The sequence below is a fragment of the Amblyraja radiata genome, chromosome 9 (genome assembly GCF_010909765.2).
Source record: "Amblyraja radiata isolate CabotCenter1 chromosome 9, sAmbRad1.1.pri, whole genome shotgun sequence".
Lineage (NCBI taxonomy): Eukaryota > Metazoa > Chordata > Chondrichthyes > Rajiformes > Rajidae > Amblyraja > Amblyraja radiata.
In genome coordinates, this window is record NC_045964.1 from 68,278,538 (window position 1) to 68,305,676 (window position 27,139).

Sequence of the window (27,139 nt, forward strand, 5' to 3'; positions counted from 1 at the left end):
TGATCCAAGATAGTGAGTGTTGACAGATTAGTTATAAGCAGAAGAAAGGTCAAACATACCAACGACACACCAACCAATGTACGTTTCAGCAGAAGTCACTGGAAATATTTCAGAAAAAGAAAGTTAAGTTGATTTTCTTTTGCACTAGTTGTGTGGGACTAAAACAATTTTTTTTTTTTAAATTGGCTGATAAAGGAGACTTCAGATGTTTATAAAACAGGTTGCAGATTGTTAACTCCACTTGAGAATAGTCAAAAGTGGTAAGTTTTCCAGAAACATCAAAGTGATAATGACCAGATAATCTTTTTACCAGTGCTTCTTTACGAAATAATGTGATGGCAGTTTTTAATGTCCATTTGACAGGCAGACAAAATTGGGCTGGTTGAATTTATTATTGATGGAAAGGTTCGCAGGTCTTTAGAACTGATGACTCATCTTGACATTTTACTATTTAGAAGAGTTTACACGGAATATATATAAACAGAACGTGAGGAAATACTCTTCTGAATTTGCAGTGAATTGTTATAATCTTTATAATTTTATAAAATACAACTTTATCATTTTTTTTACAAGGATGGTGGAAACAGTCAACCGAGGCTAATTTTTTCTGCAGGGAAATAATTTTCAGATGTTTGGGAAAAGAATGGGGAAGTGGAACGACCATATAGACCTGTGTGGACAAGGGCCATAAAGATATACGAGAAATTCTTCTTCAACATGCACTTTAACTGTATCATTCCTGCAACTGACAATGCCCCGTTTAACATCAACACACCATCTGTGGTGTCACTGAAAGTGACCTGGCTGAACAAATAATACAAGATTTCAAATCACTAACAAGTTGATTAAAAAAAAAAAATACACTGCTTTTTGCTGATAGTTTTACTTCTCTTTTAGTATACAATGTCTAATTTGTTTACAATGGCCAAAAGAAGAGCTCTTTCGCCAAGATAACAGAAGGATCAATTTGATTCATTTCCACTGTAAAAAGCAGGAACTTAGTCTTTTGATGAGTTGTATTTATTCTGGAAATTCCAGTTGGAGAATTAGTTGTCATTACAGGTGAACTCCAAAAGCAACGTAATCAGAGGCCACCAAATTGCCTTCAAATTGTTTTCATTGGATTGGATCAACTTAAAGCCAAACAATATCTCAGTATTGCAAAATGGGACAAAATAAAATGGTTTCAAAAACACTATGGATAAATGGAAGACAATTACAAACAGTCAAAAAGTTAGAAAAACCACTAAATGATCCTAAAAGAACACAAAGTGCTGGAGTAACTCAGGTCACGCAGTTTTCTGGAGAACATGAACAGGTAACGTTTCTGGTCAAGATCCACCTTTAAATGCTGCCTGACCGGCTGAGTTCTTTTGTGTATTAACCAGCTACTGCAGCTCGTTGTTTCTACTAAATGACCCCACTCACTCATTTGCTGAGAAAGTTTTTTTCTTCAATAACGAACAGAGGGAATTAATTAAAATAATGGAGATACCTTTTACATTCTTGTACATGGTGCTATAATCCTAACCTCGCCACTGCTGGAAACAATCTCATCTCCCCTTTCCTTTACGTTCATCATTTTAAAAAGCTTCTATTATTGCTTCCCATAATCTACATTACAAAAAAAAATCTGATTTCCCGCAATCATTCTTTACATATTTTTTTTCTATATCAGGTTGGGAAATGGAGGTCAGGGCGAGAAATTAAATTGTACCTGTGCCTTGGATGTTGTTGGAGCGTCACCATTGAATGATGGTCCCAAAACCAGAATACCATCATCTACACAGCCAATCGATTTAAGTGCTTGCTTGAAGATTTCTCTTAGCCTCTGATACCGAGGTCTATCTTTGTAACCAAGCGACATGACATCTTCAAAATATTTTGTTAACTCAACTGTAATAAAGAAATGTCAGAAACATGTCAGTTGTGATTAAAAATCATTGGGCTGCTGTGCCAACTTTGTTTCTTTCATACCATCCAGCATTTTCTATGTACAAATGTTTCCTGGCAACAGTGGTCAAAGGCAAAAAAAATGGATTCGGAGAATGTATCTTTCCCCCTCAGTCTGTATTAATGGAAACCAGTGAAGGTCTCCTCTCAAACTTGCCCTCCACCAGTCACTGTAGTCCATTTTATAACAGAAACAATTATGCAATCAGAATTTATGAATACTAAAATAAATGTTTTCCCTTCTGTAGGCCACTTCCATATGGCACGTGCAAAGATACCAATGACTGAGTGGATGCAGTGCCATCTAACCTGCAACTGCAGGGCAGCCATTGAAAATTATCAGAAATATTAAGCCTTCCGAGATTTATAGTTAAACTAGACCAAGAGCGGACCCATTGGATCCGTTCCTCCAATGCAATATTCCACCACTCACCCTTAACCCCTAAATGCCCAGACGTTTTAAAGTTTAAAATGGCAATAACGTAAAATATACGATCAATGTGAACGCATCTCACTCTCCCTCTTCAGTCCCCTATTCCCCTCCTCCATTATCCTCCCAACCCTCCTCTGCTTCCTCCCGTCACCCCCTCCCTCCCCTCCTCCATTTCCCTGCCATCCCTCTTCCTACCCCTATCCTCCTCCATTCCCCCTTATCCCCCAGCACCCCCTCCCTTCCTCTTCACCCTCCCTCTTCTATCCCCTCTCCTCCTCCCCTCCCCCACTCACCTCTCCCCTACCTTCAGTCACTCCCTCCCTCCATAATCCGTCCTCTCCCTCAATCCTCCTCCTCCCCCAGCCCCTATCTCACCTCTCCCTCCCTCCTCACCTCCTCCACACTGCCCTCCTCCCTCTCTATCCCCTACTCTCTCCCTCCTCACCTCCCCCACTTTCCCCTCCCTCCCTACCCCCAGTCTCCCTCCTCACCTCCCCAGGATTTTGATGTAAACCACCTACGGCCGGCCACGTCAGCGATGAGGTTGTAGTTGAGGCGGGGACTGTCGGGGGGGAACGGGCCGAGTGGCCTGGAGCCACAGGAGGGAGAGGGAGAGGCCGTGGCTACGGCCTAGTCCATGCCCCGGGTCACGCACCTCTCCCTCCCCACGGGGGCTGGAGCAGCAGCCCCCGGACCCCGCACAGGGTCAAACCCCAGCCCAGGAGCCATGCTCAAGGCCCAGTCCCTGCTGGGTCCACCCCCCAGCGCCTAAAGCCCAGGCCCTGCTACAGTCCAGGGGCTCGGTCCATGCCAGGCCTCTTCACCTTCCCCTTCCCCTCTCCCGTCACTCCCTCCTTCCATAACCCTTCTCCCTCCCTACCCCCTCCTCTCCCTCTATCTCCCTGCTCCCCCACTCAACTCTCCCTATCCCATCCCCCCACCTGATGTTTTTTTTAAAAAATGAAAGCTCCCCCCTATCCCAGTCCCCATGATGAAAATCACAATGTTTTCTTTTGATGGAATTCTCAATGAAAATGGCATTTTTTCTTTAAAAAACCTCAACACAATGTAAGCCGTTAATGAAAACTGAAGAATTTGATTAATATTAATTTTTTGAAAATCGTGATTTTTATGTAAATGAGATTCGCGATCCCATTGTGACGTCATCGTGACGGGGCTGACGGACAGGGCAAATGGAAAAGTGTTTTTTGTAAAGTTTAAAATGTCAATAACTTGTAAAATATACCATCAATCCGAACGAAACTGGTTTCATTTACACAGGACAAACGGTGAGTGAGGTGGGTCAAAAATTGCAGCGCTATCATGTATCGTTTCGGCATGGTTTTGAGATAACACGCACACACACGCATACAAACAAACAAGAGTGGGAACGCGACTGCAACATTAAGGTTAAAAATGGCAATAACCTGTAAAATATAATATCAATGTGAACGCATCTCACTCTTCCTCTTCAGTCCCATATTCCCCTCCTCCATTATCCTTCCTCTCCCCACCCTCCTCTGCGTCCTCCCTTCATCCCCTCCCCTCCTCCATTACCTCGCCATCCCTCATCCTACCCCTATCCTGTTCTATTCCCCCTCATCCCCCAGCACTCACTTCCCCTCCTCTTCACCCTCCGTCTTCTTTCCCCTCCCCACTCCCTCACCTCTCCCCTACCCTCAGTCAATCACTCCCCCTCCATAACCCCTCTCCCTTCTCTACCCCCCTCCACCCTCTATCCCCACTCCTCCTCTTCCCCCTATCCCCACCCCCCCCCTCCCTCCTCACCTCCCCCACTGCCCTCCTCTCCCTCTATCCCCCATTCCCTACCTCCACCAATCCCCCCTGCCCGCCTCACCTCCCCCACTTACCCCTCCATCCCTACACCCTTCCTCTCCCTCTATCCCCCTGCTCCCCCACTCACCTCCCCGCTATCCCACCTCCCCACAATGAAAATTGCGATGTTTTGTTCTAAATGAAACCTCCCCCCTATCCCAACCCCCCACAATGAAAATCGCAAATGTTTTTTTAATGTAAATGAAATTCGGGATTCCATTGTGACGTCATTGTGAGGTGGAACGCTGACAGACAGGGCAAATGGAAGAGAGGGGTTTTTTTTTTTTTAAGTGTTTTTTGTAAAGTTTAAAATGTCAATGACTCATCAAATATACCATCAATGCGAAGGAAACTTGATTCATTTACATCACAGGACAATGGTAAGGTGGGCCAAAAAATTGTAACACTATCGTGTAGCGTTTTTGCGCAAATATAGGTACAAAAATAGCAACAAGTATAGAAACAAGAGAGGGAGAGAGAGAGAGATAGATGTAACACAAGTGCAACAACAAAGGTCACAATTCAACCTAGATCAAGATATGAAAGTGTGTTGTTTTTCATTCCCTTAGCCCACACAATGTGGAAAACTAAGATATAGTTGTATTCTAATATGTAGAAAAAGTGATAAAGATGTTCAGTAACTACAATATATATAGCACCCAAGTTTAGTTTGGAGATACAGCCTTCTCAGCTGACCAGATCCACATCAACCATTGATTACCTGCTCATATTAGTTCTATGTTGTACCACTTTCTCATCCACTCCCTACAGGAGGAAACTGGAGCATCCGAGGAAACTCCAAACAGACAGCTCCCCAGGTGGGGATCGAACCCGGGTCTCTGGCGGTAATGCAGCAGCACTATCAGCTGCACCACTCCTAAAAAGTTTTTACTATTTACATTGAGCATCAACCCTTACCCAAATTCAACAATTTGCTAAATTGCAAAAAGATAGTTCTGGAATCAACTTTAAGACATAAATTAAATTGGGAGTTTAATTAAATTGAGCCAATCATCATCTCCTTATCCATTTCCCCAATCTTTTTAATCTGCTTGCAAGAAACAAATAGGAAATCACACGTTGTAATTTAGAATTACCCACCTGATTTACTTTTGCTAGGGAAACATTGGTCCATCAAGCTTGGAAGGTTTTGTCTGTATCTGTAACACATAAAACAGATCCAGAAAGATTTAAAATTGCTGTCATTCTGCAGAGAACAAAGGTCAAATGCAAAGTATCAATTTGAGAACTCAAATACATGGAAGATCTCTATTTTAAATAATATTTCTGAAAGCATATACACCATTTAGATGTAGGATATTTTCCATATGTCTTGCCATTCATGTTCAGTAAACAAATTTGGTGGGTGGTGACAAATGAAAAATATTGCAATGTTGGAAATCTGAAATCAAAAACAAAAAGGGTGTAAACATTTGGCAGTTTCCTGCTTTCCAGCCAGTGCTCTCTGTGACTGCATGCTACTTCCATCTCATGTTATAGCCTTCATTACATTTTAATTGCATAACAATAACCTCTTGTGCAAGTACTTGAAGTCTAGTGAAAGCTCAGATTCATGACACTGACTGGTTCACATCTATCCATGAACAATGAGATGGGCCTGTTTATGTTATTTAGTTAAAGCCATATGGTTTCATTGGATGATCCTTCTAACATCACCCCTTTACACAGCTGTATTTCATATTCCATCTTTCTTGTTTGTGATCCCTGTAACCAAGAATGCTAAGTTACTGATCCTGACCCTTCATAAACAATGCTTCCACCTCAACCTTTGCCTTGGTCGCGATCTTTCTTGCATTTAGGTACATACCATGAAGCAGAATGACTCATACTTGTCTATTTTCCAAACTTTTGGCAGCTTAGTCTTCCAAACTCTCTAATCGTCCATCTTTCATTTCTATCTGTACTCTTCTCCATAATGAACGTATACTCTACTTCCTTAACCAGTCAAGCCAGTTTAAACCTTCCCCAACCTGCAACAATAATGGTCATATTGAGGTGAGGTGCAACTCATGTACTTTCCACCTTCTATCTCAGTCTCCCAAGAAACCCAAGTCGTTACACCTGCAACATTTGTCAAACCATACTCGGGCAATATCTGGGATTTTATAAACCAAAATCAAGAGCACTTTCCCAATCCATCACCAAGTCTTGCATTTTTTATTTCAAGGAGCAACCTTCTGTACCCTAATACATTTTCAGTCTCAACCACAATAACAATGGCTCCTTGCAATCAATAACTGAGCAAAAATTCCCTTCCAAACATTTGGATCCAGAATCACACAAACATAAAATGTCTCCATTTTCAAACTAAGAGAAAAGTAGTGCAAAACGGAACATTTGGCCCATTTGTGCAAATGCTGGTCCTCAATTCTCCCATTACATTCTAGAGTGTTAACATAACAGCTTTGGGTGCCATGGCAATTAAAGTGATCATTTAAATGCTGTGAGGATCTTTTCCTCCATCACACCCTCAGGCAAAGTATTCCATATTTAAACCTTTGGGTGAAAAAAACCTTCCTCAGATTACCTTCAAAACTCTGACCCATTGCCTTAAATGTGTGCCTTCTGGTCATCGACATCTAACAGGAGAAATGTGTAAAGAACTGCAGATGCTGGTTTCATCTTTGGAGAGAAGGAATGGGTGACGTGAAGAACGGTCTCGACCCGAAACATCACCCATTCCTTCTCTCCAGGGATGCTGCCTATCCTGCTGAGTTACTCCAGCTATCTACCCTATGCATGGCTCAGTCGTGTTATCGTGCATGGATAGTTCCTCATCTCCCACTGACATTTTGGAGTTTAAGTACACTCCAATGGTTCAAGGATGCTTTGTTACACATACAACTGCAGTGTGAAAGTCTTTTTTGCAAATATTACACATGCAGGCTCCACCATTTTTGGCTACTATCTACTTTTGTTTTTCTTTTAATTAATCCACTTGGCTTCATATGAAGATCTCCACTTGTTGTTGTCATGGACACTTTGGCTCCAAAAAACCCAAGGATATTGAATCAGTTCTGGTTCAGGTGCAGTGTGTTCAACATGTACAGGTCACATATTCCACACAAATAACTCAAATGATCAAGAAAATCTAAAGCCCCCTCGGCTGTATCATTCCTTTAACCATGTATTTACGATCTATCCTTCCAATTCGTATCCTCGCTAGCATGTGAATTTATGAACTGCTTTAAGGAGGCAGCAAAACTGCATATACACTATTTTGCTAGAATATTTTACATTAAAACAATATGACTCGCATGCTTACCCGACTTGGGTCTGAATCTGAATTTCATTTCTAAATCAGGAATATGTAAATTTGTCACATAAGGAACTCGAGTACATTATTTAGGCTAATGCTCTTTCAATAGAGGGCAAGGTAGTCTGTTAGATGTGAAATCTATTGAAAATGTTAAAACATCAAATTTACCCACTAATGGCCTGGCATTATTCAAAATGAGACAGGGGTAAACAGACCATAACAATGATCAGATAGCTTGATTCAGGCCAGTTAGTAGACAGCAGTTCCATCAGCATTGAAAAGGTGAGGGACAGGACAGAGTTTCAGCCAGACTATGCAATGAAGCTTAAGATGGCATGTATCCATTTTCTTACTTCAGTTTTTCATCTCTGACATAGTTTGCATCCTTTAGATTGTCTTCCCAGGGCAATCGCCCACTAAGCCACTGTAACATGCAATATCCCAGGATTTCCAGGTCACCGCGTCGGGAAGGAGCTGAGGGGAGGGACAATTTTAATTGGATTAAAATATAGTTTATAACTGAAGTAATAGGGTAAAAACCCAGATACAAGAAATACAGGCAACTTCAAAATTGCCAAATGCTATTTCATTTATTACAATGACAGTGGCATTTCTTCAAATATAAAGAAGCCAAATAATTCAATTAAAACAATCAATTTACAAAACGATCAACTCCTAAAGAATGTGTGGAATGTCTTTGGCCAAAACATGATGCAGAACAGTAACCGACTTCTATAAATCAGTCACATCAATGATGGTACATTATTAGTTTAAATTGTGTCACTATGTTAATTGGAGGTCAGGTATAAAAGATAGGGTGGAAGGGTAAATAACTACGGTAACTTATATTTCTTGAAAGACGATCAAATTTGTGCAGAAAGATGCAGGATGCCACACAAACAAGGTGTTTACAAGGTCTGTTACATATAATTTTATATTTTAATGTCACATATATAATTTCAAAGTATTAAAAAAATGGTAATTATGTGCTGCTGCACTAAATGTTCCAGACAGGAACTTCAATTAATAAAAACCAACACATCTAATGACAATTAATTCAATAACAAACAGTCTTTTTTGTGAAACATAGAACTCACAAAATGCTTCTGATTTTACCTCCATGCCATCAGGGGCCAATGATACAAATTAAAAGTTGAAATATGATTAAAACATGATGCCAAGAGAGAACTGAGTTTTTGCAGGGTTACCAAGAGCTGCTACTAAATGAATGGGGTAAGTTTCAATACATCTGTGGCCGAACATAGAAATTCATATAACACCCAGGACCGCCTCCCACAGGCACCGTGTTATTTTACCACATGTGAAAAGGCAGCAGGCACATTGAGTTTGCAATCTGGATGAGTCCACACAGCTCAAGGTGTACTCAGAATTCAGGACGATGTTTTTTTTTTTTAAATTGCAGTCCTAGAACTTAGACTATAATAAACTAACATTTTAATTTGGTTCAAAATATGCAGATTCAAACTAGTATTCCTCCCATCTGAGTACTGGATTACAAAGATAGCTTGGCTCTAAACTAACTGCCTAATCAAAACTCTGCCTATTGCATGTTCCTTAAAGCCTACATATTTTTCCCAAACTATTGATCTTGATAATTATGCCTTTAAAAAAAACAAAACATATTACCATTAAAAGCTTTGATATTTCCTTGTTGGAGAGACCATTAAATGAAACCACATGCACGAATCAAGGATATTGAACAGAGGCACAGCCTAAAACCCAGGGATTTTCAATGCAAAATGTTAAGTGTTTCATGTTCCACAACACAATTTGGCTTCCCGATTATTTCGGGCATTAGGCACAAAGTGCTGTAGAAACTCAGCAGGTCACGCAGCATCATTGATAAGACATGGATTGTTGAGGTTTCAGGTCAGGACTTTTCTGGGCTATCCATGTCTTCCATTAAATTTTGCTTATCCATGTTCTATAGATGACGCCTAGCCTGCTTAGTTACTCTAGCACTGTTCTACACACAATTCCAAAATCTGTAGTTCCTTGTGTTTCTAGCATTATAATCCGTGGGCCAGAGGGGCCTACCGTGCACCCCCCCTATAATCCTGCTTCTTGGGTGTCATTTTGTTCATTGGTATTTCTTCTGTTTGAAAAATGATGTTCCCAAGAAAAAAACATTTGGACTATGTTTTTTTAACCCTTATTTCAATATATGTCAAAATTGTGTTTTTTTCACACTTTGCCCTCTTTCTTGGGGTCTGTGAATTTGGTACTTGCAATTGAGTGTTTCTTATTAAAGATACATTAAAAAATCCACTAAATTAGGACCATATCATTTTCAACTCTATGAAAATCACCAAGCTCTCAGTGGTTTCACAAATTTGTTACGCAGTTGCATCAGTTTGATTGGCTTGACTTTGCCGATTCCTTTGAAGGCACTTGTTGAGTCACAGCCTGAGAACGCGTGCAGTCCAAGTAATGCTGAGCAGTATTCTGAGGACTGCTTTGCAAAATGAGTGACATCTATTAGCCTTTGCCTGTTGCCTCTCCCTGTGTCAAAGAACTGTGGTGTCTTGAATGCTGTTTGTATAGTGAAGCAATATGAAAAAGATATCGCTGTCTGGGCTTTTGACTTGTACGTGGTCATATACTTGCTCTTTGCCATAGTTGCTCTATAGGATGACTCGCGAGTCTGTTTCTTCTTTGTTTGACTTCAGGGATTGAATCTCAGACTGCAGTGTCTCTTTCCCATTCTGAGAAGTAAGAAGTGTGGCCTCTCCTTCCTTAATGAAGACCACCTTCCTTCCATGTAGCCTCTTTGCCATGTCATGCTCTCTCCACACATCAAGAAGAAGTTCAATGAGCTGTTTCTTGTTCTCATCATTGGTCAAGAACTGCTTCCAATCTCTTGTTTTTTTTGTCTTTCCTCCTTCGATTATTCTCTTCTCCGCACACCCACGTCGTGTCCGTTCACTTGTCTTCACTGAATCTAGTTTGTACATATCGGTACTGAAGACTACATCATTAGATGACAATGCATTGAAGATTTTGATGCCAATCTCTTTGAAGTTTGCAGGAATCTCTTTGAGATAGTAGAATGCAGCATTTCCATCTTCCACTATCAATGTCTTGTTACTGGCAGGAGTTGTGAGTTGTCTACATCTTTCAATAGGTAGTGTAGGCCTTTGGATTGATCAGTCTTTGCAAATAAATTGTCCGATGTACCAATGGAGTAGGGTACAGGGGTCAGAGAGTACTTCATAATCTCCCATAGATTGAGTTGACTGCCAGAACTTTGTGCTTTGACCATCAGTTGAAAAGCAATATCTCCTCGTTCAGATGTTCTCAGCTTCACTCTTTTCTTTGTTTCTGCCATGGTTTTGAGTTTCAGATTCTTGATGGGTTCAGAGAATGCTGTATTTTTCTCAAGTCGCTCTCTGATGAACTTTTCTTTCTGTTCTTTCCCTGTGGTAAATACCTGTATGACATCTTTCTCGACTTCAGCCGGAACACGTGCACCAGAAGAGATGACATACAACCCAGTCTTGTCATCCAAGTCAAAAGGATTCAGGAAGCTCTTTACAGCATCAAGGGCTTTCGTTACACATGCCTCACTTTTCCTTTATCTCAGTTGGTTGTTGATCTCTGTGTTTGCTTCCGTGATTGGTAGCAGAAGTCATGTCTGCGAGGCTGAGAGTTGCAGAGAGAAAGTTTGCCCTTTCTGTTGAAATTCGAACCCATCTCTGATAAGTACAGGTGCACAACCTTTTATCCGAAAGCCTTGGGACCAGACACTTTTCGTAATTCAGAATTTGTCGGTCTTCGGAATGGAATTTGTTTAGCGTAGATTTTAATGGCTGGCTCAGTGGTAGAGTGCTCGGCACATATCCGCAAGGTCGCGAGTTTGCGCCTTGATCCCGTCAGTTACTCGGTCGCGAGTTTGAGTCTTCAATGTCGATTTTTCTTGCAGAATAAATGTTTGTATGAAATGCAGTGTAGGAGAGGTGTACTGACTGTGTGGGCAGAACTTTGGAAGTGATTGCCCACCAGTCTAAAAAGCCGCTGTGTCTCCCTGTCCCTGGGATAGCAGGCGGCGATCAAACAGCACAATACCCCCCTCCCCCTCCAACTCCAGAGGAATCCGCTCCCCGATGGGCCGCTACGGCGACAAGTGGCAGTTTGCCCACAGCCCGAGCTGCGCCCCCTCATCCGCCACCCCAAGAACAAGACGTACCTTGCACACCATCAGCTTCTGCCCCTACGTGTTCCTCTGGAGTTGGAGCGGGGCTGGGCTGGAGTTGCTGCTGGCTGTGGGTCTCTGGGATCTCCGTGCTTGCAGTGGGGCCTGGGGGTCGGTGTCCCGTTGGTCCTGACGTCTCCGGCCACCCCCCTGGACTGGATCTGAGACTGGGAACTGTACCGCCCTTGCCCCCTCCCTCTGCAACTGCAAACAACCCCACTCTCCTGCAAGGGCGGTACAGTTCCCGGAGGATGGCAGGTGGCCGGAGACGTCAGGACCAACAGGAACCCGCTCCCCGATGGGCCCCTACGACGCCCCGAGCTGCGCCCCGTCATCCGCAACCCAGGTTCCTCTGTAGTTGGAACCAAAGATCTTTGGTTGGAACGGGGCTGGGCTGCTGCTGGCTGTGGGTCTCTGGGATCTCCGTGCTTGCAGTGGGCCTGGGGGTCGGTGTCCCGATGAGGGGGCGCAGCTCGGGGAACGGCTTCTGGTGGTCCTGACGTCTCCGGCCAGTTTGCAGTTTTCCTCTGTAGTTGGAGCGGGGCTGGGCTGGGCTGCTGTTGGCTGTGGGTCTCTGGGATCTCCGTGCTTGCGCTTGAAAACGTTCACCGAGGGCGGCCCGCAGAGGTGACAGCGGAACCTCCGGTCGGTCCTCGAAGAAAGGGGAACTAAATCCCCATTCATAAAAGAGAAGGTGAGGGTATATTGCGCGGGAAGGTTAATAATTGACAATATGCTGCTGCCTGCCCGCTGAGTTAAAACGTTCCCACGGTAGACTCACGATACACTGTGTATCGTGAGTCTACCGTGGGAACTTTTTAACTCAGCGGGCAGGCAGCAGTATATTGTCAATTATTAACCTTCCCGCGCAATATACCCTCACCTTCTCTTTTATGAATGGGGATTTAGTTCCCCTTTCTTCGAGGACCGACCGGAGGTTCCGCTGTCACCTCTGCGGGCCGCCCTCGGTGAACGTTTTCAAGGACCTTTCTTCAAGGACCGAAAAAATGGCTGCTATTCGGAGGTTTTCGTTATTTGGATCTTCGGATAAAAGGTTGTGCACCTGTACTGTGATTCTGCAAGATGCCAGAGAGCCCAACACTACTGCCACCACCTCGAGATTTGCCATGCTTCATGATCGTTTCCTCAATAGTTTTGTCAACAGCACATCGGTTTCCTGGTATGAACGACCTAGCGACATTGATGGCACCTCTTTCGAGGAAAGCCAGGGCACCGGGATGTGATTCTTCGATGTTTGCCAAGAACACAGCAAGGTAGGTCAGATAGCGGGAGTAATTGAGACCACCAAAGGTAAAGAAGAGATCGGGCATAAGAAACAGACAGTGCAAGTACAAGGGAAAGTTGTTCTCTTTCACAGACCTAATCAATGAGAGAGCAATCCACACAGAATCCATGTTCAACAACCAAAATTGTGCAGTCTTCCCGAGAGATCCTTTTCGAACATCAGCTTTGAAGTTCTCATACGACTCCATCAATGTGTTGAGATCTGCATTGGCCATGAATTCAGCAAGTGCTTGCTTTCTTGACGATCGGATTAGCTCTTGAAAGATGCCCTTTGATTCCTCTGGTATACCGGACAGCACTGCATCTTTTCTAGCCATTGACAGGAATACATCAAGAAGGAGCCTCTCCAAATCTTGTGGCAGTGCAGACTTCTGTCGTAGTTCTTTCCTGTCATAATACCTTCCATAGAACCAGTAGACATGAGTCCCGATTCCAGGAGAACATCCTGAAGTCCGGATCCTTCCATTTTCTTTCCAAGCATTTTGAAATATGCACAAATGACATGAAATGTGCCAATCAACACAATGTGCTTCTTGTACTTTGCAGGATGACTCCACACGAGAGGGTGCCTTCATGCAGACACCCAAGTCGAATGTTGTAATGACATATTCTTGGCCAACCTCATGACTTGCTTCTTCAGAAGCTCGTAAACACTCTTGAACTGTACTAAATTCCGTGATGGGATGATTGATCACAGGATATTAGTCAATTGTGGTCACCTTTGAAGGCACCTCACCTGTTGCTGAGACAAATCCAGCCCAAGCTGGAAGCTCTTGACCTTTCTCACTACTCACTACCTTGAGGCTGTTAGAGGTTGGTAGATATGACATTGTGGGGATTACTGAGACGTGGCTGCAGGAGGATCGGGCCTGGGAGCTAAATATTCAGGGTTATACATCCTATAGAAAGGATAGGCAGGTGGGCAGAGGAGGGGGAGGGATGGAATTCAGACCCTCACGAGGGAAAACATAGGGACTGACGAGGTAGAGTCACTGTGGATTGAGTTGAGGAATTGCAAAGGCAAGAAGACACTAATTAGTGTTATCTACAGACCCCCAAATAATAGCCCGGATGTAGGGTGTAAGTTGCAACAGGAGTTAAAATTGGCATGTAATAAAGGTAATGCCACTGTGGTGATGGGGGATTTCAATATGCTGGTAGACTAGGAAAATCAGGTTGGTTCAGGACCCCAAGAAAGAGTTTGTAGAGTGCCTCCGAGATGGATTCTTAGAGCAGCTTGTAATGGAGCTGACCAGAGAAAGGGCAATTCTGGATTTAGTGTTGTCCAATAAACCAGATTTGATAAGAGAACTAGAGGTAAAGGAACCGCTTGGAGGTAGTAATCATAATATGATTAGTTTTAATCTGCAATTTGAGAAGGAGAAGGTTAAATCGGAAATGTCAGCGATGCAGTTGAACAATGGGGACTATGAAGGCATGAGGGAGGATCTGGCCAAGGTAGACTGGAAAGGGATCCTAGCAGGATTGACGGTGGAACAGCAATGGTAGAATTTCTGGGCATAATCCAGAAGACGCAGGATCATTTCATTCCAAAAAGGAAGATTCTAAGGGGAGACAACTGTGGCTGACAAGAGAAGTTAGGGATAGAATAAAACTAAAATAAAAGATGTATAATACAGCAAAGAGTAGCTGGAAGCCAGAGGATTGGGAAACTTTCACAGGACAACAAAAGGAAACAAAACGGGCAAGACGGGCTGAAAAGATGAAGTACGAGGAGAAGCTGGCCAGGAATATAAAGAAGGACAGTAAAAGCTTCTTAGATATGTTAAGGGAAAAAGAATAGCAAAGACAAATGTGGGTCCCTTGAAGGCAGACACGGGTGAAATTATTATCGGGAACAAGGAAATGGCAGAAGAATTGAACAGGTACTTCGGATCTGTCTTCACTAAGGAAGACACAAACAATCTCCCAGAAGTACTGGAGGACAGAGGATCTAAGGGGGTAGAGGAACTGAAATAAATTTTTATTAGCCGAGAAATAATATTCGGTAGTCTAATTGGGACTGAAGGATGATAAATCCCATGGGCCTGATGGACTGCATCCCAGGGTCCTCAGGGAGGTGGCTCTAGAAATAGTGGACACATTGGTGATCATTTTCCAATATTCAATAGATTCAGGATCAGTTCCTGTGGATTGGAGGATAGATAATGTAATCCCACTTTTCAAGAAAGGAGCGAGAGAGAAAACAGGGAATTACAGACCAGTTAGCCTGACTTCAGTGGTGGGAAAGATGCTGGAGTCAATTGTTAAAGAGGTAATAATGGGGCATTTGGATAGCAGTAAAAGGATTAGTCCAAGTCAGCATGGATTTATGAAAGGTCCCGCACGGGAGACTGGAGACTAAAATTAGAGCACATGGTATTGGGGGTAGGTTGTTGACGTGGATAGAAAATTGGTTGGCAGACAGGAAGCAAAGAGTAGGAGTGAACGGGTCCTTTTCAGAATGGCAGGCAGTGGCGAGTGGAGTGCCGCAAGGCTCGGTGTTGGGGCCGCAACTGTTTACCATATATATTATTGATTTGGAAGAGGGAATTAGGAGCAACACTAGCAAGTTTGTGGATGACACAAAGCTGGGTGGCAGTGTGAACTGTGAAGAAGATGTTAGGAGGTTGCAGGGTGGCCTGGACAGGTTGAGTGAGTGGGCAGATGCGTTGCAGATGCAGTATAATATAGATAAATGTGAGGATATCCACTTTGGTGGCAAAAACAAGGAGGCAGATTATTATCTCAATGGGGTTAGGTTAGGTAAGGGGGAGGGTACAGCGAGACCTGGGTGTCCTTGTACCACCGGTCACTGAAAGTTGCTGTGCAGGTAAAACAGGCTGTGAAGAAAGCTAATGGAATGTTGCCCTTCATAACAAGAGGATTTCAGTATCGGAGTAAAGAGGTTCTTCTGCAGTTGCATGGGCTCTATTAAGACCACATCTGGAGTATTGTGTACAGTTTTGGTCTCCTAATTTGAGGAAGGACTTCCTTGTGATTGAGGCAGTGCAGCGTAGGTTCACGGGATTGATCCCTGGGATGGCGGGACTGTCATATGAGGAAAGATTGAAAAGACTAGGCTTGTATTCACTGGAGTTTAGAAGGATGAGGGGGGTATCTTATAGAGACATATAAAATTATAAAAGGACTGGACAAGCTAGATGCAGGAAAAATGTTCCCAATGTTGGGCGAGTCCAGACCCAGGGGCCACAGTCTAAGAATAAAGGGGAGGCCATTTAAGACCGAGGTGAGAAAACACTTTTTCCCCCAGAGAGTTGTAAATTTGTGGAATTCCCTGCCACAGAGAACAGTGGAGGCCAAATCAAGGGATATGGGGAGAAGGCAGGCACGGGTTATTGATTGGGGACGATCAGTCATGATCACAATGAATGGCGGTGCTGGCTACTCGCTTTCCGGGAAAGCATCCATGCCACATCTTTTCTTGCACACTGTTTGAATGCTTCATCCCCATCATCATGCTTCCAGTGCTGCACACGAAAATCTGGATTTGCTTTCCGGTTGACATAGGATGATGGAAGAGGGCCACAAGAAAGAGGGCAAAGTGTGAAAAAACACAATTTTGACATAAGGGGTTAAAAACATAGTCCAAATGAGTTTTCTTCGGAACATAATTTTTCTGACAGAAGAGATACCAATGAACAAAATGACACCCAAGAAATAGGATCATAGGGGAGGTGCACGGTAGGCCCCTCGGGCCCACGGACTATTCCGTTTTAATTTCAGATTTCCAGTACCTGCAGTTCCTTGAACTTTTGATGTGCAAGAACCAACTTGGACTTTGTACAAACTTTGAATCAATCACAAATGTAACCAGACAACTTGTGCACAATTTAGAACATTAAAAAAGGAAGAATACGCCATGTAACTCTTGCTCTGCCAATTAAGACGACCATGTCTGATTGGATCCTTACATCCCTCTGTTTGGACTTGGTGTTCAAATGATTTGACCTTCTCAACTCCCTGGGACAAATAATTCCAGAGATTATGTTGTAGAAGACAATGTGAATTAAATAGTGAGGGCTTCTTTCCAGTTGAGCAAGTGGTGGACCTACTAAAATTAATACTGATATGCACTCCGAGTCATACAGCACAGAAACAGGCCCTTCAGCTCATCTTGTCCATGCCAAACAAGATGCCCATCTAAGCTCGTCCCATTTGTCCACGTTTGGCCCATATCCCTCCCAATCTTTTCTATCAGTGGATCTACGACTCTGGGTAAAAATGCTCAGTCCAAGCTAACCAGCTGGGAAGAAAGAGGTTAACTACTTGAGGAGTTCACTTGATTGCCATAAAACTAGTCTGATGGAAAGTTCAAATTAAAGGAATGGGATTTTTTAAAGTTATATCACTGCCGAGATCCTTACTGAAGACCATTTTAGAAATAATCTAAACGACTGAAATCAATTTCATCACGATCATTTTTCTTCTAAAAGTGATTTAAATTTCTATTATAGTAATCTATAGTACTTCATAATCAGCTTCAATACCCAAAAGGCCAATGGGTCAATTTAAAAATATGAAATTGGCCTTTAAATTAATCAGTAGATAACTGGAGATACAGAAGTTTTAACTCTTTGGAAGAATGCAGTGACACTTCTAACCGAATAGGAAATCAGACTAAATTTTGAATAGATACAATTCTAAAAATAATAATACTTAGCAATGCCACATTGGTAATGTGATTAGGATTTTGAGTCTACTTGAAATATTATTTTACAAGACACACAAGTTGCATGAATCTAATGCAGCATTAACCAAAGCACACACATTTTCACATGATTAAAATGGCCAAAAGAGTAATTTTCCAGTCCATATAAAGACATGGGTAATTTGTTCCTTTTCCGCATAAACTAAAGGTTATAGTTTAATGTGATAAAGTGTTTAGTTAACTTGCTCACTAATGACTGGAATTAAACCTTGCATGATAATGTTAAAACTGCAACCACACTGTAGCAATGGGCCAATTATTAATAAGCAGAATATCATGTGAATGAGTTTATCGAGAGATAAATTACGTTAGTTAAGGGTCACTCAGCCTCTGGTGCAAGGTCGTTCTAGCAGCTGACTATATTCATTCAAGTGACATTTAGTCTCAGTATAAAATTCATTCTGCACGTTACAAATTATTCTCGTAGTCAACTCTAAATAAATGCACACCTGGTCCAAGCAATCAATTTTAATATTTCCGATTCATTCTTAGTATACATGAAATCCATAAAAAAGAGTTCTAAAGATATATCAATATTCAATCTTGCTCACCAAAAATAATACATATTTTCATGTAGTAAAAAAAAAAAAAAAACATATTATATTGAAAAGAATGTGTCATGTTGGTAAATTTGAAGGGGTGAAAATTGTAAATTTGAAAGGGTCAGATATCAAGGACAAAATTATTAAACAAACCCATATAAAGTAAACGCCTCTACCATCTTCAGTGAATTTGAAGCTGGTTTATAAAGAGCAATGTGGCTATTACATTTGTGTTTTGTCCAGGAGAAGCTGCCAAAAAAAGTCTTGTCCAGACCAGAATAAGTCAAAACTAGAGAACAGATTGCAGCCATTTTTGGAATTAACAGGATGTTGCAGTTAGGACTCTTTCCTAACACTTTTCATCATGTTCACAGCTAGACAGGTCTCCAAAAGCAAAAAGAGTAATTTGCACACTTAAAGAAAAATGCCACTAAATTGAAAATAATTCAGCAAGAGGGAATGCTAGATGAAAATAAAATATTTTACTAAGTTTGTCAAGTAAATAAAGATCTGCCCTACTTTCTGGTGTGGCTTTGCAACAAGACTAAATATTTTATCAAAGTGCCAGATAAATTAGATATAAACCTCAACAGAATGACAAATACTTCCAAGGTTATCATGGAATGCATCATTTAGTGTTCTCAAATATGATCCCTCGATTTCTGCTTTCAAACCTTAAAGATTGAATCAATTTTGATGAAGCTGGCTTATGGCTACTGTTGCAAATCCAGCCTTTTAAGAAAGGGACGAAGATTCATAACTAAAGGGTGCACAAATATTTAAATCATTCAGTGTGTTGAATGGAAAGGTGAGAAAGATTAATAACCTAACTCACGTAAATCAAAAAGAACAAATGCATCGGCACTTTGAATCATCTACAAACTTCATAAATTTATTCCAATTACAAGGGTATCTTCCTCCCCTACATCATGTGTTGTCACTTTTTTACAGCTAAAGACATTGACTGCAAAAAGGTAACAGGTACACGGACCTCTACTATTTTTCCTATGCATGCCCAGACAATGATCGTCACCATTTCATTTGACCATGGGGTGGCATCACTACTGAAGTCCTTAACATTAAATTGTAACCTTTAGTGTATACTAAAACAGAACAAATTAATCATGTCTTTGTATGGACTGGAAAATTACTCTTTTGATTATTTTAATCATGTGAAAATGTGTGCGCTTTGGTGAATGTAGCATTAGATTCATGCAACTTGTATGCCTTGTAAAATAATATCTCAAGTACACACCAAATGCCAATCACATTACCAATGTGGTGGTGCTGTTATGTGACATCACAATTCAGAGATTGTTCCTATTATAATAAAGATCAAAACCCAGAAACTTGGACATTTTTTCCATACCCGTGTCAGGATGAGGACTGCTGATTAAAGTGTATGAAAATTAGTGCAAGAGAATAAAAATAATTATGGTCCGTCACCACACTTGTCGGGAGCAGCACCTGGACAACTTTCAGAAATACATGAGCTCTTTAAAATCTCAATTTTACTGAGCAATATGCAGTCATCTATGTACATTTTTTAATACTCTTTTGCTAGATCTGCACGATCAAGAACAACTTGCTTTCACACTAATTCTGGAGAAGAGCACAAATTCTTATAGCAATGGAAGCTGCTGCACACCAGCTATCAGCTTGACACCACAATGCTTTGGCCCAATTACAATGATGCCCAGGATCTATTGCATGGACTTCAAACCACACATGGTCATGTACATTTCTGATTATAAAGGCACAATATCGTGCCAGGGCACTTTCCCTCTAACCCTCCTTCACAATCTTCACTCGTCCTAATCCATGGTCCCCCACTGTATCGCCTCTGTTCATCTTTGTGGGTTCCCTTATTCTGTGGAAGAGTCTCGACCCGAAATGTCACCTATTCCTTCGCTCCATAGGTGCTGCCTCACCCGCTGAGTTTCTCCAGCATTTTTGTCTACCTGTGGATCACAGTGGTCCTATTTCCACATGCTGTGATGACCTTGTTAAGCTATCTTTTCACAATTCCAGCCAAGCTTTCCTTTAGGAATTTCTTCTCAGAAGTCTGTAAATCTGGAATTCTCTACCCAGAGCAGTATGGAAGCATTGAACATTGAACAGTACAGCACAAGAACACGTCCTTCGACCCACAATGTCTGTGCCAATTATGATGCCACAAACAACTCTAATCTGCCTGAACACAATACATATCCCTCTACCTCCAGCATATCCATGTGCCTATCCAAAGGTCTCATAAATGCCGCCATTGTATCTGCCTCCACCACCACTCCTGGCAGCACATTTCAGGAACTCACCATCATCTGTGCAAAAAAACTTGTCTCACACATCTCCTCTAAAGAACATCATCAAGGACAGCTCCCATCCTGCATTTAGCCTGTTCGACCTGCTGCCCTCAGGGAGGCGCTATAGGTGCATCAGAACAAGGACAAATAGACTCAAGAACAGTTGCTTTCCAAAAGCCATAACCTCTCTGAACTCACACATGCACTGACTTCACAGCCTAACCCCGGACTTCCATCTATCCACCTACTGTAATTTGTACTGTAACTGTAATTTTTAATATGTGCAATAACCCATACTGTATATAGGAATCCTATTTATTCACTCTATTCATCCATTGTCTTTTTATAGATATGTATATAGCGCCGCAGAACTGTGCACCTTATCCCCCCCCCCTTTTGTTTTGTTTTTTGTTTTTTGAACTAATTACATGTCTGCACTGAGTACGAGCTGCTTTTAATCTCATTGTACATGTGTATAATGACAATAAAATGGCATTCTATTCTTCTAAACTTTGCTGCTCCAACTGGAACTGTCACTAGAAAGGGTGCAGAGACGATTTGAGGATGTTGCCAGGACTAGAGGGACTGAGCTATAGGGAGGCTGAGCAGGCTAGGACTCTTACTTGGAGCTTGGAAGGATGAGGGGCAATCTTATAGACATGTAAAAAATCATTAGAGGAATAGATCGGGTAGATGCAGAGTCTCTTGCCCAGAGTAGGGGAATCATGAACCAAAGGACATAGGTTTAAGGAGAGGGGGAAAGATATAAAAGGAACCAGAGGGGTAACTTTTGCACACAAAGGGTGGTGGGTGGGTGGAACGAGGTAGTTGAGGCAGGTACTATAGCAAAGTTTAAGAAACATTTAGACAGGTACATGGACAGAACTGGTTGAGAGGGATATGGGCAAAACAAAGGCAGGTGGGACAAGTGTAGATTGGGCATGTGGCCGGTGTGGGCAAGTTGGGCTGAAGGGCCTGTTTCTACACTGATCCAGAAGATTAAAAATTAAGTGATTAGCTCATATGAATACAGAACTGGCTTACTGATAGAAGACAGAGGCTTATGGTGGACGGACAATATTCAGGCAGGCGGTCAGTGACCAGTGGAATTATGCAGAAATCTGTGCTGGGACCAGTTTGTAATATATATAAATGACGTGCATGTAAACATATATTGGTTGGTTAGCAAGTTTGCAGATGAAACCAAGATTGCTTAGGTCACAGACTGCGACAAAGGATATCAAAGTCTGCAACAGGATTTTGATACAAAAATGGGTGGAGTAATGTAGGATGGAGTTTAATCCGAGCAAGTGTGAGGTGTTGCACTTTGGGAGGTCTAATGGAGATGCGAGGGACAGGTTGTTTTTATAGAGGGCGGTGAGTGGCTGGAATGCACCACTGGTGCTGGAGGCAGATATGATAATGGCATTTAAGAGACTTTTAGGTAGGCATATAGATATGTGCTAGCAGATAAGTCGGTCTTGAGATCATGTTCGGCACAGACATTGTGGGTCGAAAGGCCTGTTCTTGTTCTGTACTATGTTCTATGATGCTCTTTAGAAATTTCACGTGTCAGAAAATAACTATCATTGGAATGAAATTGAATGACACCTCACTTTGAGAGGCATCCTGATCTCCAATTGGCACAGTTGCCATTCTTGGGAGTTGTGTGGGCAGTCCAAAGAAATACAAGATCCAAAATACTGTACGGAGACATGGAAAGATCATGCCAGAGTCTGCCAAGCGGTAGAACAAAATGGTAAGATATGGCACATCACTTATTTGCTAACTTACCTATTTTGCTGAAATTTTATATTAAAAGTATGCTGCATAGCAGAATAGATTATAAGTCACTGCTAGTGTGTCAAATCATGCACAAATTTAAAAAAAGTAATCAATCTTTGATTACACTGTAGCTAAAAGCAGAGGATCATTAATATTTGACAGAACAGATTTAAGAACAATTGTCCAGGCAGCTGACAGTCACCCAGCTTTCCATAATTAGAATCCGTTGGGATCTGCATGTGCTGCAAAAGGGGAACTAGCAACAGCAACTACATGATAGTCAAGATAGACCAAGCAAGGATGGCATTGAAGGTGGGCATCAGGAGTACAACGGTTTCATACCTGCCTCTAGCAGCCAAACTGAAGATGAATAATGTCACACCCTGCTTTCCGCCCAAAGTACAAATTGTAGTACAGGTACCATGGAAGGCATCTTTCCTCAACTGATTTGTATTAATTATTACTCATTATTTTTCACATCCTATAATGAATACTCAGCCTTCAAGTTTGGATTCAAATTACTGCAGAGAATTCAAGCTGAAAGTGCCACAGAATCAAAAGCCACAGGAAAATCAGGATGTTAAAATTGGCCCTTTGCTTTCAGGAAACTGTCACTAATGTCAAGAATGAAATAGTCATTGTGAGAAGATTTGGATGTGGAAGATGGTCAACAACTTCCATACTTAAACAACTTAAATGATTTGTGCGTAAAACAGAACTTAGCAGAAAAGAGAATGAAAAGCCACCGAGATGAATTAAATCTGCACTTGTCCCCACTTACCTGCACCTTTATGTGCATCGATACTTGTAAACTCAAGTGTACCATCATGGCAACGTTTTGGGTCTTCCTTGTATTCTTTATGTACTCCATCTGGACAATATCTATATGCAAGGCCATAATCTACCAAATATACCTAGGAAATTAAAAAATGTAAAAATATAATGTAAAATTCAACTAGGCTCATAACAAATTAATCTATTATATTAGCAAAAATATAAATTAGTGGATAACATGCCCTTAATGCCCGCCTTCCTGTATGTCACAGCTCCACCATGCTCTGGTGAAAACAATGGACTGATTCAACATGAATACAAAAGAAAGACTTCAATTTGATGAGCCTGTGCTAGCAATTTAGCTGCAAGAGCAAACTCTCCACCCTCACCCCATGGATCTAAATATTCCTCCTATTAATTGTCCAACTCCCCTTTGAATGCACTCACAGTACATTCCAAACCACACAACGTAAAAATTAACATTGAATGGATTGAAGGGCCGAATGGCCTATTCCTGCACCTATTGTCTATTGTCTAAAAACACAGCAGTATTTCCAGTTGGTGCGCTTTTAGAAGCCATACCCAATTAGAACTTTGCTGTGAATAATAAAGTAAAAAGCTTGCACTCACTTGGCTTCTACAGAGTGTAACACTTCTGTCCAAGATGCAAGAATGACCGATTTTAAATGAATTAGAGTGGAGACCAGCTGCCCTTAACAACAAGGGAGGTCTATTTTGTGCAGCATTGGTAAAAAAAAAAGTCACTTGGGATTAATGGGCAAGGTTTCCAATGGTTAGGATCCACTTTCACACTTAAACATGAATCCATTTGATTAAAGTTCAATGCACTTAGTTTCAACACGTGGCCCTTTGCAGATAGAAAAGAAAAGCAACAGAGGAAAGCCACTTTGGTTACAAAGATTTCTTCTTTCCAAAGTCTGAAAATCTTTGGAATTATGCAAGGAGGATGCTACTATTCTCTGGGTGCTTTCAATGCGGAGATCCATGTTTTCTGAACAATTGCAATCAAGTGACAAAAGGTGAAAACAGACAGGACATTAGTGATTGACCACAAGTTGAAGAAACAAGCTTATTGATCTATACCAGCATCTTTGAATTATGTACAAGATATTTACGATTGCTTCAATTAAAATGTAATAGTAAAATAACCTCGTTAGGATTCTTGTAACTGAGGAGCAGATTGGAAGCTTTGATGTCTCCGTGCACATACTCGTGTTCATGGATGTATTCTAGAATATCAATCTATCAAAATAAATCAATTGCAAGTTAAGCTAATTTGATAAGGGGTCAAGATTTGGATCATTTTGCAACAAGTGTTCCAACGCAACATAGTTTCATTAATGAAACGGCATTCATCAACATATACAGTGCCCTCCATAATGTTTGGGACACAGACCCATCATTTAATTATTTACCTCTGTACCACACAATTTGAGATTTGTAATAGAAAAAAAAAAAAAGAAAAAAAAAATCACATGTGGTTTTGTCAGATTTTAATAAAGGCCATTTTTATACATTTTGGTTTCACCATGTAGAAATCACAGCAGTATTTATACATAGTCCCCCCATTTCAGGGCACCGTAATGTTTGGGACACAGTAATGTCATGTAAATGTAAGTAGTTATGTTTAGTATTTTGTTGCATATCCTTTGCTTGCAATGACTGCTTGAAGTCTGTGATGCATTGCCATCACCAGTTGCTGGATGTCTTCTCTGGTGATGCTCTGCCAGGCCTGTATTGCAGCCATCTTTAGCTTATGCTTGTTTTGGGGGCTAGTCCCCTTCAGTTTTCTCTTTCGCTTATAAAAGGCATGCTCAATTAGGTTCAGGTCGGGTGATTGACAAGGCCAATCAAGAATTGACAATTTTTTAGCATTGAAAACCTCCTTTGTTGCTTTAGCAGTATGTTTGGGATCATTTTTTAATTCTTAAAGTATTTATTAAATTTTAAATGTAATTTTGTCACAGTGCAATGTTCTACCAAGGTGTGATAATTATAATTTATCTACTATTTTAATCAGTTAAATAACGCTTGTGAATGTGAATGAATGCGTTTTCGTCTTGTTTGGACTTGTTTTGATTGCACTGACAGGAGTAGCTCTCCTAATTCCCTTGTATTTCTAAGTACAATGACAATAAAGGCTTATTATTATTATTATTATTATTATTATTATTATTATTATTATCTTGTTGTAGAATGAACCGCCTGCCATTGCGTTTTGAGGTATTTGATTGAACTTGAGCAGACAGGATGTGTCTATACACTTCAGAATTCATTATGCTACTACCATCAGCAGTTGTATCATCAATGAAGATAAGTGAGCCAGTACCTTCAGGAGTCATACATGCTCAGGCCATAACACCCCCACCACCATGTTTCACAGATGAGGTGGTATGCTTTGGATCTTGGGCAGTTCCTTCTCTCCTCCATACTTTGCTCTTGTCATCACTCTGATATAATTTAATCTTCGTCTCATCTGTCCACAAGACCTTTTTCCAGAACTGTGGTTGCTCTTTTAAGTACTTCTTGGCAAACTGTAACCTGGCCATCCTATTTTTACGGCTAACCAGTGGTTTGCACCTTGCAGTGTAGCTTCTGCATTTATGTTCATGAAGTCTTCTGCGGACAGTGGTCATTGACAAATCCACACCCGACTCCTCCTGAAGAGCGTTTCTGATCTGTCAGACAGGTGTTTGGGGATTTTTCTTTATTACAGAGAGAGTTCTTCTATCATCAGCTGTAGAGGTCTTCCTTGGCCTGTCAGTCCTTTGCGATTAGCAAACTCACCAGTGCTCTCTTTCTTCTTAATGATGTTCCAAACAGTTGATTTTGGTAAGCCTAAGGTTTGGCTGATGTCGCTAACAGTTTTATTCTTGTTTCTCAGTCTCATAATGGCTTCTTTGACTTTCATTGGCACAACTTTGGTCTTCATGCTGATAAACAGAGTTTCTAAAGGTGATGGAAAGACTAGGTGCTGAGAGCGCTCTTACACTTGCATTAAGGAGGCATTTAAACACACCTGAGCAATTACAGACACCTATGAATCCATGTGTCCCAAACAGTATGGCCCTGAAATGGGGGGGACTATGTATAAACACAGCTGTAATTCCTACATGGTGGAACCAAAATGTATAAAAATAACTCTTAATAAAATCTGACAATGTGCACTTTAACCACATGTGATTTTTTCTATTACAAATCTCAAATTGTGTAGTACAGAGGCAAATAAATGAATGATGGGTCTTGGTCCCAAACATTACGGAGGGCACTGTATGTATACTTAATTTAATTCACGCACTATTCCAAGCTGTAAAACACTTAACGTAATGATTGCGTGGAAACTGGTCCTTCGGCCCACCAAGTCTGCACCGACCAGCGGTCCCTGCACACTAATACTATACACACAAGGGACAATTTACAATTATACCAAGCCAATCAGCCTACAAATCTGTACGTCTTTGGAGTGTGGGAGAAAGCAGCTCCTGGGGAAAACCCACACAGGTCAGGGGGAGAACGTACAAACTTTGCACTGACAGCACCTGTAGCCGGAATCAAACCCAGGTCTCTGGTGCTGTAAGGCAGGTTGCCTATTGAATTAATCGATTATAATTAACTTTCTAATGAACTCCAACAATTGCATGTACGAAAAAAACATTTCTTCCTAATTATAAAAATGAAATCTTTTTTTTTTTTAAATTACACAATTGCAATAAAAATGGAACACGAGCTCAAAAGGCTGTAAATAAGGCTCTCAGTTCTAAATTATTTAATTTATATTTGGGTGACTCTACAAACTACACCCAGCTCAAACTCCCTGCCATTTGCCGAAATAAACTAAACCAGAACAGACTGAAATATTAAATCTTTTTCCTAATTTCCTCAAGTTCGCAATCTGATATGACCATAGTTATGCCAACTGGTGTTAATACTCAGAAGGATATTGTCCCTGGAAAGGATATTTA

The 27,139-nt window shown here is 41.3% G+C and overlaps 1 protein-coding gene across 4 annotated transcripts in view; it reads right to left on the reverse strand.

Moving 5' to 3' along the window:
• vrk1 (VRK serine/threonine kinase 1) overlaps positions 1 to 27,139 on the reverse strand; it is an 89,962-nt gene that overhangs the window by 9,591 nt on the left and 53,232 nt on the right. For all 4 annotated transcript variants that reach the window (XM_033027690.1, XM_033027693.1, XM_033027691.1 and 1 more), the window contains exons 8-12: positions 24,327 to 24,419; positions 23,164 to 23,296; positions 7,856 to 7,976; positions 5,324 to 5,382; positions 1,718 to 1,896 (exon numbers count right to left, since the gene is read on the reverse strand). In XM_033027690.1, the coding sequence (XP_032883581.1) occupies positions 1,718 to 1,896; positions 5,324 to 5,382; positions 7,856 to 7,976; positions 23,164 to 23,296; positions 24,327 to 24,419 (585 nt within the window). The remainder of the gene's footprint in view (positions 1 to 1,717; positions 1,897 to 5,323; positions 5,383 to 7,855; positions 7,977 to 23,163; positions 23,297 to 24,326; positions 24,420 to 27,139) is intronic.